At 36.5% G+C, this 12,224-nt stretch overlaps 1 protein-coding gene across 1 annotated transcript in view; it reads left to right on the plus strand.

The window, feature by feature from the left end:
- The window catches only part of EEA1 (early endosome antigen 1), a 165,507-nt gene that overhangs the window by 146,672 nt on the left and 6,611 nt on the right, over positions 1-12,224 (plus strand). The window contains exons 22-23 of the mRNA XM_006898486.1: positions 2,795-2,977; positions 6,511-6,696. Coding sequence (XP_006898548.1) covers positions 2,795-2,977; positions 6,511-6,696 — 369 coding nt within the window. The remainder of the gene's footprint in view (positions 1-2,794; positions 2,978-6,510; positions 6,697-12,224) is intronic.

The raw sequence follows: 12,224 nt of genomic DNA on the forward strand, positions 1-12,224 counted from the left end.
GACTGGGGTAATTGGGATGGGTGTGTCAGAGGCAGTGCGGTTGGCACAGGATAGAGCAGGGTTTAGGCCTGTTGTGCATAGGGTTGCTATGAGTCACAAACGACCCGACGGCACATAACAACAAACAGCAACATGCAGAACAGATCATTCCAAATCTGATCTTTGTGAGGAATGTGGCATCTGGATTGGAAGAAGACTCATCAACAACTTGCATTATACAGAAAATACAACCTTGCTAGCCAAAATGGAGAAGGACCTGAAGCATCTGCTGCAGAAGGTCAAGGATTGCCATCTTCAATTTAGATTGAAGCTCAACATTAAGAAGACAAAGACTGTCACCACTCAGCCAATTGGCACCACCATGATACTTGGAGAAGGGATTGAGATTGTTAACCATTTCAGCTTGCTTGGGTCCATACGCTCTTGAAATGAGCAGCCAGGAAAGCAAATGAGAAATTGGATTAGGAAAGTTTATTGTCAGGGACTTCTCCAGAGTGCTGAAGTGCAGCAATGTCAGTGTGGAGAATACAGTGTGCCTGATTCTTGCCATAGTCTTCTCAATTACTTTCTATATATCAGAGAGCTGGATAATGACTAAGGATGACAGAAGAATAATTGATTTGAGTTGTGGTGCTGAGAAGAGTGTTGAACATACCATGGACTACCAAAAGAACAAAAGGGTCTGTCCTGGAGAGGGTGAAACCAATTGCTGTCTATAGGCAAGGATTTTAAAGCTTTTTCTCACATACTTTGAGCCTTTTTCCAGGAAGAACATTGCCAGTCCTTGGAGAAGGAGAGACAAGGCAGGAGAGAAAAACCCTGGATGAGATGGATTGACACGGTGAATGGGGTAATTGGGCCAGGTGCATCAGAGACAGTGAGACTGGCTCCTGATAGGACAGGGTTCAGAACTATTGTACATAGGGTCTCTATGAGTCACAGGAAACTCAGTGACACATAACAACAGCAGCAGCATTATTTTTTTGGAAGAAATGAATAGATGAATAAATCATTTATCAATCAGCGGGAAAATATTGATGTCTCAAACATTAGCCAGAGGGGCTAGTTATAATCATCATTGAGACCTTATAGAGGACCCTGTTGAAAACTGTGATTATTAAAATGAAAAAGAGATTGCATAAGATGACATCACTATTGTACAGGAAGGTCCGCTCCCTTTTTTGCCACAGGCAATTCCCATCAATTTTCTTTCTTGCTTTCTTGAATCTGTCCCAACTTTTCCATTCTCACTGCTACAATCTCAGTTGTCCTGTTATTTCTAAGAGTAGAAATTATATACTTCAACACAGTTAGGATGTTTTTATAAATATCAATCATTTAGGATTTTCATTTAGTTCAACTTTAAATAATACCATCTTTATGGCCTATAGCCACACATTCATTTAGAGGATAATTGTTAGTCTCAGTTTCATGAGACCTTGATACTTAGAACTTCCTCAGATAATTGCTTTTCTTTTCCTCTTTATTTAATTGCTTTGACATTCTTAGGTCTTTATATTGAGATTTATTTTTTTTTAAGATTTGTAACTTTTATTTTAGAACTCTCAAGTCAAAAACAATGCCAAACCAAAATATCCATGAAGTCAGTTTTGAATCATTAGCAACCCTTTGGGACTGAGTAGAATTATGTCAGAAGGTTTCCTTATGGAAACAGACTGCTTAATTTTTCACCTGTGGAGTAACGTAGGAGTTTAAACAATTGACCTGTTGATTTACAGTTAAGTGCTACCACCACAGCTTCTTATATGAGCAAATAAGCTATTCTCTTTTGAAATATAACACTTTCAGGACATATAAATAATTCAACTTATTCTCAGGAATAGTTTTAGTGTGTGAAGTTGTAAAAGGAGTAAGGACCACGTAAGCACAGGGTATCTGACCTCAACTAACTCCACAGAGGGGAGCTATCCTGTCAAAAACATCAATAACTTTTATGAAACACAGTGTGAACGAAGAATAGTGTGAAACACCATGTATACCAGACTTTTTAAGAAAATCAATAAAAAAATAAACTAACACCAACATGCTGAATGATTTTTATATTTAACAATCAAAGCATCAACACCACAAACCAGTTTCTATGAAGTCAGACATGTCCCCCACACTCTAACACCTGTTTCTACTCATCCCAACACCAATTCTACCGCTTTACTGGGCCCCAAATCCGTTGCAATGGCTCACAGACCACATAGAACTGTATTAGGGAAGTCAAAAGGCTGTAGTTCAGATTAGTAGCAGAATACCGTCACTCATGACAGCTTCCTAAATGTGCTCACAGGCACCTCAGACGTCAGCCTTGTGACTTTAGGCTCTTAGTCTTGCCATTTATGACTCTCCCTTCACATTACATGTTGCTCCAGTCCTCTGACAGACTTAGGCAAAAGGTTCCTAGTTCCGGTCCTGTGGCATAGCAGTCCCAAGGTCAGCCCTCATATGGCTGTTTCAAGAATAACTAAACCTGAAGGATGCGTTACATTTTCTTTCTTATTCTTTTCTGATGATGACCTTCTCAAATTCTGCTGCTGAATTTGCTTAATTTAATTGTGAGCCTAGCCAGTTCTCTTGTGGATGGCCTAACACTCCCTGTTTGCATTTTTTTTTTTTTTTAAGCCCATCCTGTTTGCATTTTCTTGCCCATCTACCCGGCAAAGTCAGTCAATGACTAGGGAATCCATTTTGAACAATAAACCCTTAACACCATAGGATTTCTTTCATACATAAAACAGATTTTTTTGGTGTGTATAATGTTTTAAATAACCTTTGTATGTTTCAGGCAGAGCTTGAGAATAAACTACAACGGCAGGTAAAACAGGCAGCACAGGAGCTCACAGAAGAGAAAGAAAAAATGTCAGTGTTACAAAACAGCTATGAAAAAAGTCAGGAAAATCTGAAACAGCTTCAATCAGATTTCTATGGGAAGGAATCTGAGCTTCTTGCCACAAGGCAGGATCTTAAGGTATAGTAAAAAATATTCAGTAAGTTGTTTATAGACTTTCATTAAATGATTGATTTGTAAGAAAAAAAAATTATTTGTACCAAATTGACATAAGAATGTGTTTATGGAATACTGTGGTGGTTTCTATTTTTTGGATATCTGGGGTGATGTGGTATGTTAAGTGCAGGGCTGCAGATCAGCTAACTGCTCTGTGGGGAAGGATGAGGTACTCTGCTCATGAAAAGATTTAGAGTTTTGGAAACCCAGTCAGTGGAGAATTGCTGTGAATGGGAATGGACTTAGATAGCAATGGGTTTATATGCTGTTTTTATGTGTTGAAGGATATTTTATATAAACACGGAAACTCAGGTGACTTTACTGTTACTTCTCAGGGAATATTGACTTAGTTTTAGGTATTTATCTCCTTTTCAAAATTACTAAAGTGTCTAATGATTAAAATGAGACAATTATATTCAAGGTGAACTTAACCTTGAACTTTCAACTATATATTGAAAGTTTGTCCTTTACATTACTTGAATAGATGAGGTTTCTAAGATTAAGGGCATATCAGATGGTAAGCATTTATATATATATAGCATATCAGTTTTCAAAAGGAAATGGAATGACCATATTCTCTTGTAGGCAATTCAGTCAGTTCTTCTTCCTATTTCTCTCTCTCTTTCTTTTCTTTTTTGGTGTATTTCAAGATGAAATAACATGTTTCCTGTTTCTCATATGTTTATTTTTTGTGTTTAAAGCATATTGTTACAGAAACCTATTGAAAAAAATGACAAAATATTACAATATACCGCATATGTCTTATTTTTAGGCTAGAATAGATTGTTTTATGAAGGAAGTCAGACTTAAGGATAGGTAGAATTTAGATACACAGAATTCTATGAAAGATCATTTCACATCAGGACACATCTAAGAAAAGATAGCAGGGTGGGAATAATAAGCAAAGCTTGGAGATGGTAAATTCAGAATTAGCAAGAGTTATAACTAAAGAACACCGTTCCTATTTAGATGATATTTTATATGTTCTTGGAAATAATTTTACAATGGTAACATTATAATATTTACTAAATTGCTATTTTATAACACTGTTGAGAAGCAGGGAGTAATAGAGGAATTTGGACTCCTGAAAGCAATATAGAGCTCAGAAGGGATGTACTTAGAATTGTATTTTAGGCAAATGGCTGCAGGATGAGAATGGATGTAAAGAGTAGTCAGAATAAAGCATGGAACTTTGACAGTCTCCAAGAACAGTAAGGATCCAGGAAAACGGTTTTATTTTTAAGGAAGCAAATTCCTGTGTAAGTTTTAATTATAATCCAAAAGAAGTCATAGTCATCAAACATTAATTTGCCTTAGTAATGCTTTGTGAGCTAATTGTATATAAGAAAGATACTCAGAAACTGATTATATGACACCTACCTAACTAAGTCAAGGCTGATTACCCAAGTATCTCATGATTGTGAGTTTAGTGTACACTCTAGGACACCAGTAGAATAAAAGACAATCTGGCCTCAACTTTGCCTCTAGCACCATCTGCTGGGTTATTTGTGATAGACTCAATTTGTTGACTGGATATTTCACATTAACTGTGCTTTGTTGTTAAGATAGAAGTGAAATTTTAACTGTACATTTTCTACCCTGAGTTATGTGAAAATTTTAGGATATTAAGTTTTGAATTAATATTAATTTCTTGGCTAGTACAATTCTTTCTATTATTTCATCAGATGTCAAGAAAAAGTAGGTAAAAAATTTTTAAGTTTTACTTTGGAGGAAGAGTGCGAAAACTTTGTGAACAGTCAAAATTGAATACCTTCCATGGAACACTATAGAAACAATTTTTTACAAGAGTACTATAATGTGATATGAAGCAGGAGTGGCATCCGCTCCCTAAATAACATGCCTCCGGAAACCCTATGAACTTTGATAAATGTCGATAGTTCTAGAGGGGCTTCAAGCCTTTTGTTCATAGGATTGTAATGAGTTGTGGTCAACTTGAAGACAATCAACAACAGCAACTATAATGTGATTGACATAATTAGAGTGAAGGTTGATAGTTGAGCTACACTCAGAGATTAGTCTATTCCAGTTAGAGTAGACAGTTTAAAGATAACCTCCCGTACAGTAACTCTCCTCCCCCCAAAACCAACCACACCACACAAGAAGAAATGAATGTGCAGTAGGAGAGAGAGGTTTCCTAAAGGAAGAAATGCTGAACACATTAAAAGAACTTGATGTGCTACGTAAAAGAGAAAAGGAACATTTAAAACACTTGGCAGTGACAGGTAAATATTAAAAGGCAGGTGGAGCAATATGTCTTGGCATCTTCAGACTTCCATAGATTTCATGGAGCTGTCAAGATTCCGAGTTTGACTTAATAGAATCAGCCACTGGATTTTGTGAATTTATGTTTGTAGGCTAATTAATTAGGTTAATTAAATATAAGCTCCTTAAAGTGAAGGACCATCTTATATTCTGCTATTCCATCATAACAGGATATTCAACTACTTATTAGCTCCCTGATTAATAAAAATGTACATAACTTTAGTTCTTCATTTTAAACATTTTTTATCCTTCTTTTATTGAATACTTGCTATATTGTATACAAACCTTTCAGGTCTCTTTTTCCTGAACTGTATCCCCTTCTACTCTTTTGAAAGTCCTGTATCTTAAAAAAAAAAAAAGGCTACTTTATTCTAGATGTTACAAAGAGCGTCTCAGAATTGATTCTCTATCCTACTCAGTCTTAATAGAAGTAGTAGAAAATAGCAAGGTTTTCACCATTCCCAATGGTTATATTTACCTTAAAATGTAATTTGGCAGTAAAAAAAAAAAAGCTTACTCTTCATTTTACCCAGCTTCAGCTTCTCAAAATATTTGGGTCTTAAAACAGTCAGTCGCTATGAACTGTACCAGTTACTTCAGATAGCCATATAGAGTAGAGGGTGGAGGAGGTGTGCCTTTCCAGGATTAGAGCCTTACTTGTCTAACTGGCTTTTTTCTCAGTTTAGTTTACATGCTCCGAAGTTGGTAGATATGAAATACAGATATTTTTTCCCAAGACAAAAACTGCATCTTTCTTATTAAAGACTCTTAGTATGTCAAGAGATACCATAAATCCTACAAGACAGACATAATGTAACTTTTAACAATAACTTCTTATGAATAGTTTCCATTTATGTATCCCACTGTCTCCACTCTAGCGGTCTATTAATGTTCTCTGATTGTATTTGATATGGTTCCAACTTATTTGATGTTCCTTCATCACCTAGTCATTATTTGAGATGTAATAAGAACTCTGTCAGTACTTACAAATAGATGTTTCAAGGTTTTTCAACTGTTTGAGTCTTAGAGATTTGAGTTTTATACTGTAAATATTGACATACAAATGTTAATAATCTAGAATTCTTTGTCTTTTACTTAGTCTTTCTGAAAGGCTATCATTTTATAGTATAATACTTACCATTGTGGTTAGTTAAGTTTCTCTTGAAATTTGTTGAAAAATAGCATATAATAATTTGGGGAAATGTTTTTCTAAGACTGTAGAGGAGAAGCTTTCTCTAGCACAAGAGGACTTGATTTCAAACAGAAATCAAATTGGAAGTCAAAATAAATTGATTCAAGAACTGAAGACTGCCAAGGCTACTTTGGAGCAGGATTCAGCTAAGAAGGAACAGCTATTGAAGGAGCAGTGTAAAACACTACAAGATGTTCAAAAAGAGAAGGTATTTTCTTTTTCTTCCTTAACCTGGAATTTTTAGAATGTAGAGGTCACAGACACCACTCCTTTAACTAGTATAACTGTCACCCTTATCTTCAACAACTTTTTCAGATAGCTCACTAGTTTCTGCTAAGACACTTTTGATAATTGGAATTTTAACTGTGTTTTTTCTTTAATGTCCAGTTCATTTTAAGTGCTTCCTTGGCTTTTCTGATGTTTTTTTAGATTTACAAATAAATGTGGTTTCTCATCAGAGACTTTGGTTATTTGAAAGCATATGTTATAGCTTCAACTATTGAAAAAGAAATGTGTTGTTACTTAGATATGTACAAAATTATAAAAGATATAGAAATAATTCTTAGGTTGTTAAGAATTCTTAAAATAGAGCACCAGTTTCTGCTAAGGAAAACTAGATGTTATCTTTCAAAATACATGCTTATATAAAAGAGAAGGAAGAAAAGTGATCCAACAGATTGTGGAAACTCTCAAACAATATCATTAATGTCACATGCAAACAAAATACTGCTGAAAATCATTCAAAAATAGCTAAAAGAGTACATAGATAGGTAACTCTAAAAGTTCAAGCAGAGTTTAGAAGAAGCCATGGCACCAGAGATATCATTAAGGATGTCAGATGGATCCTGGCTGAAAGTAAAGAATATCAGAAGAATGTCTATTTATGCTTTATACAAAGACATTTGACTGTGTAGATCATAACAAGTTATGTTTAATATTGAGAACAATGGAAATCCCACAGCAATGACTTTTACTCATGTGAAACCTATACCAAGAGGCCATTGTGTGAACAGAGCAAGAGAACACGGTTGTTGTTAGGTGCTGTCAAGTTGTGGACAACTCATAGCGACTCTATGAATGAAAGACCTCAGCACTGTTCATAGAGTTTCCTGAGACAAGCCATTTCGGAAGTGGATGCCACTCCTGCTTCCAAGCTTGTTTCATTCGGGTAACCATGGATAACCATTATCACATTTGGCACATCAGTGTCACAGAGTTTCACATCACAGCAACCATTGCACAGTTTAAAATTAGGAAGGAAGTGCATCAGGGTTGTATTCTCTCTCCATACCTATTCAGTCTGTATGCTGAGAAAATTATCCGAGAAGTTGGACCCTATGAAGCAGAATGTGGCATCAAGATTGGAGGAAATTCATCAATAAACTACGTTGTGCAGATGACACAACCATGCTTGCTGGAAGTGAGAAAGACTTGAATGAAGCACTTTTTGTAGAAGATCTATGAATAAAGCTTTCAATATGGACTGTATCTCAACATCCAGAAAATAAAATTCTTACCTCTGGACTGATAAGTAACATTATAATAAATGGAGAAAAGATTGAAACTGTCAGCAACTTCATCTTACTTAGATCCACAGCTAACACTCTTGGTACCAGCAGTTAGGGAATCAGGAGACATATTGCGGTGAGAAAGTCTGCAGTTATAGACCTCTCCAAAGTATTGAGGAGTAATGGTGCCAGTTTGAGAACTAAGGTGTGTCTGATTCAGGCCATGGTCTTTCAGATCACTTGCTGTGTCCTTGAGAGATGGACAGTGAATAAGGATGACAGAAGAAGAATTGATGCCTTTGAGCTGTGGTTTTGGAGAAGAGCACTGAATGTTCCTCTGGACGACCGAAAGAATAAACAAATATGTGTTGGAGAGAGTACAGCCAGAATGGTCTTTGGAGGCAAAGATGATAAAGCTTTACTTCACATAATTTGGGCATGTTGCTAACAGACGCTAGGTCTTAGAAAAGAACATTGTGCTTGGAAAATTGGAGGAACGGAGAAAGAGAGGAAAACCTTGAACCAGAAGAAGTGTTGCAGTGACTGTAGCAGTGGGCTCAAGTATGTCAGAGCTTTTGATGATGGCACAGACTAGAACAGAGTTCAAATCTGTTGTTCACGGGGTCATATGAGACATACTTAACTCCTAAGAACAACCAACAACAACTTCTGCAGTCCAAAATAGGCAGAATATACAATCAAAATACATTCATAATAATTGTGTCTGGAATGCAAGAGTTAGAAACAAAGAAGCAGTAGTGATAGTAAGAAATTATGGACATGGTGACAGAAATAAGCTTGGAGATTGAATGAATTTTGTACAATCAATGATTTATTACAAATGCTTTCTTTAAAAAGCACAAATGGTGTCTACACATGGACCTAATGTGATTGCCTACACAGAAATTAAGATTTATTACAACTGCAGAAAAAAAATCATTGGAGAAGCTCAGTATCATCTGAGAAAACTAGACCAGGTGATGACTGGGGCACAGACCATCAGTTACTCACATGTAAGTTCAAAGTGTAGCTGGAGAAAATTCCAGAAAATCTACCAAAGAAAGCATAGAATCTTGAGGTTTATACAACTTGAATTTAAAAACTATCTCAAAGTAGAATTGAGGCATGGGTCACTAATGCTTGGAGACCAGATAAACTGTGGGATGCCATTAAGAATATCATCTAGAAAGAAAGTAAACAACCATTGCAAAGACAGAGCACAAGAAAAGACCAAATAGATGTCACAAGAAACTCTGAAAAAAGCACTAAAATGTAGAGAAGCCAAAACAGAGGTGGGGAATGGCAAAGCCAGAGATTTGAACAGAAGATTTCAAAGGGCAGCACAAGAAGACAAAACAAAATATTATGCTGCAATGTGCAAAGAGATAGAAAATAAAAAGTGAAAAAATTGCTTGGCATTTTTCAAGCTGAAAGAACTGAAAAACTAATTCAGTCTGACACAGACCAGTTCAGTAAGTAGTGTTTCTGACAACAGACTTTCCAAATGCAATTAGTCTTTTAATTTCCTGGTTGCTGATATCAAGAATGTTGATTGTAGAGCCAAGCAAACTGAAGCTGTCAACAATCTCAATCTCTTCACCATCTATCATGATGCTGCCCATTGGTGAGAATCTTTGTTTTCTTGATGTTGACCTTCAATCCATATTGATGGCTGCAGTCGTTGGCCCTCTGCAGCAAGCACTTCAGGTCCTCCTCAGTTTCAGCGAGGAGGGTTGTGTCATTTGTGTAACGCAGACTGTTGATGAGTCTTCCTCCACTCCTGATGCCACATTTCTCCTCATAGATAGAGCCCAGCCTCCCAGATGACCTGTTCTGCATATAGATTGAAAAGGTATGGAGATAGGATACATCCTTGGCATACACCCTTCTTAATTTAGAACCATGCAGTGTTTCCTTGCTCTGTTCTTACTCCTGGTCCAAGTATAGGTTTCACACAAGCACAATCAAATGTTCTTGAATTCCCATTCTTCTCAGAGTTAGCCACAGTTTATTGTGATTCAACACAGTAAAATGCCTTTGCCTAGTCAATAAAACACAGATAGAAATTCCTCTGGTATTCTCTGCTTTCCGCCAAGATCCATCTAATATAGTCTATAATATCCCTAGTACCACACCATAACACCAGGAATATTATTTCTTGTCAGATCGATCTTGGCTGAATGCAGAAAATACCAAAAGAATATTTATTGTGTTTTATTGACCATGTAAAGGCATAGACTGTATAGATCATAACAAAATATGGCTAACAGTGAAAAGAATGGAAATTTAAAAACATTTAATTGTGCTCATGTGACATCTGTACTTCAAGAAGCTGTTGTGCAAAGGGAACAAAGGAACACCACATGGTTTAAAATCAAGAAATGTATGTGGCAGATCTGCATCCTTTCTCCATTACTATTCAATCTGTATGATAAATCATCAGAAGGCTAGACTTTATTAAGAAGAGTGTGGCATAATGATCTGAGGAAGACTCCCCAATAACCTGCATTATAAGGATGACACAACCTTGCTTGCTGGAAGCAGAGAGATCTTGAAACATGCCACAGAAGATCAAAGATGGATTACATCAAGAAAATCAAAGTCCTCAACACAGGGCTAATAGTCATGCTCCATGGAGAAAAGATTAAGTAGTCGATTATTTCATTTTACTTGGATCCACAATCAATATCCATGGCACCAAAAGTCAATTGAAGGCATACTACCTTGGATAAATATTCTGTCAAGAACCTTTACCTCTCTAAGGTCTTTAAGAGAAATAATGTCAGTTCTAAAGCTAAGGTGCATCTCATTCAGGCCATGCTCTTTTTAATTACTTATTATGCATCTGAAAGTTAGATAATAAATAAAGATGAGAGAGGAAGAATTTTTTTTTTTTTAGTTGTGGTATCGGAGAAGAGTACTGAATATCCCATGAACTGGCAAAAGAAAAAATATAAGTATGTCGTGTGAAAAGTACAACTAGGGTGCTCTTTGGAGGCATAGGTGATGAATTTTCATCACACATATTTTGGGCATGCTGATGTCCTTGATAACGGATCTAATGTTTAGAAGGATAGAGGGTCAACAAAAGAGAAGAAGCCCCACAACACAATGGATTAACACAGTCCCTGTAATAGTGGGCTCAAGTATATCAGAAATGATGAGGATGGAACAGGGCAAGGTTGAGATCCATTGTTCACAGAGTGGTTACCTTGTTGTTGTAGCTGTTGCCTTGGAGTTGAACGTGACTCATAGCAAGCAACCCTATGAAGAAAAGGCCTGAAGCCCCTCTACAACTATCAACATTTATCAAAGTTCATAGGGTTACTGGAGCCATGTTATTTAGGAAGTGGATGACACTCCTGCTTATGCCAAGTTGTAAAGCTGGTTTATATGACTAGTATTCTTAAAAAGGAAGGAGGAGTGGCATCCACTTCCATAATAGCTTGCCTCCGGAAAGCCTATGAACCTGGGGAGAGGATGAAAGGCACCCAAGCGTTGAGGACTTTCCTTCATAGGGCCGCTATGAATCCCCTGCGGCTTGATGGCGCTTAACAACAACAACAAACATTCTTAAAAAAATGGAAGTCAAAAAGAGGTTTTTTTTTGTTTTTTTCCCCTTTGGTGGTATAATTGGAAGACTATATTTCTATTGTTTGTGCCATCTAGTAAATTCTAACTCATAATGACTCTAAAGGACAGAGTAGGACTTTTTGTAGAGATTCCAGAATTACTAGTGAGTTTGAACCACTGACCTTTCAGTGTTTTACTTGCTTAACAACTGTGCTACCAGTACTGTTATTATTCTGAATGTATGATTCCTGAAGTTCTTCACTATTCTAAGTTTTGTATTTTCTGAAATTGTCTTTTGTTAAGAAAACATTTGGATATTTTTGTGAAGGTAGAGATGAAGGTCGAAACTGGAGTATAATTAAAGACTTGTGCCTGAAGTGTAGAAAATTCTGACAGAACTATAATTTATAAGAAATATATTTTAAGGAAGTCTAATAGTGTAGTGTGATAAGTGTTACATTGCTAAATGAAGGGCCATTGATTCAAATTCAGCAGATGTTACCCAAGAAAAAGAGGAAGCAGTCTCCTCCCACAAAGACTTAGAGTCTCAGAAACCCAGTGGAGGCTCGCTATGAATGGAACTAACTGAATTTAAGTGAGTTTGGTTTACCATTTACAGGAGTGCAATTGCATGGACTTGATAGCAAGCAGACCT

This window comes from Elephantulus edwardii, unplaced genomic scaffold (genome assembly GCF_000299155.1).
Source record: "Elephantulus edwardii isolate Elephantulus edwardi_28Jun2011 unplaced genomic scaffold, EleEdw1.0 scaffold00231, whole genome shotgun sequence".
Taxonomy (NCBI): Eukaryota; Metazoa; Chordata; class Mammalia; order Macroscelidea; family Macroscelididae; genus Elephantulus; species Elephantulus edwardii.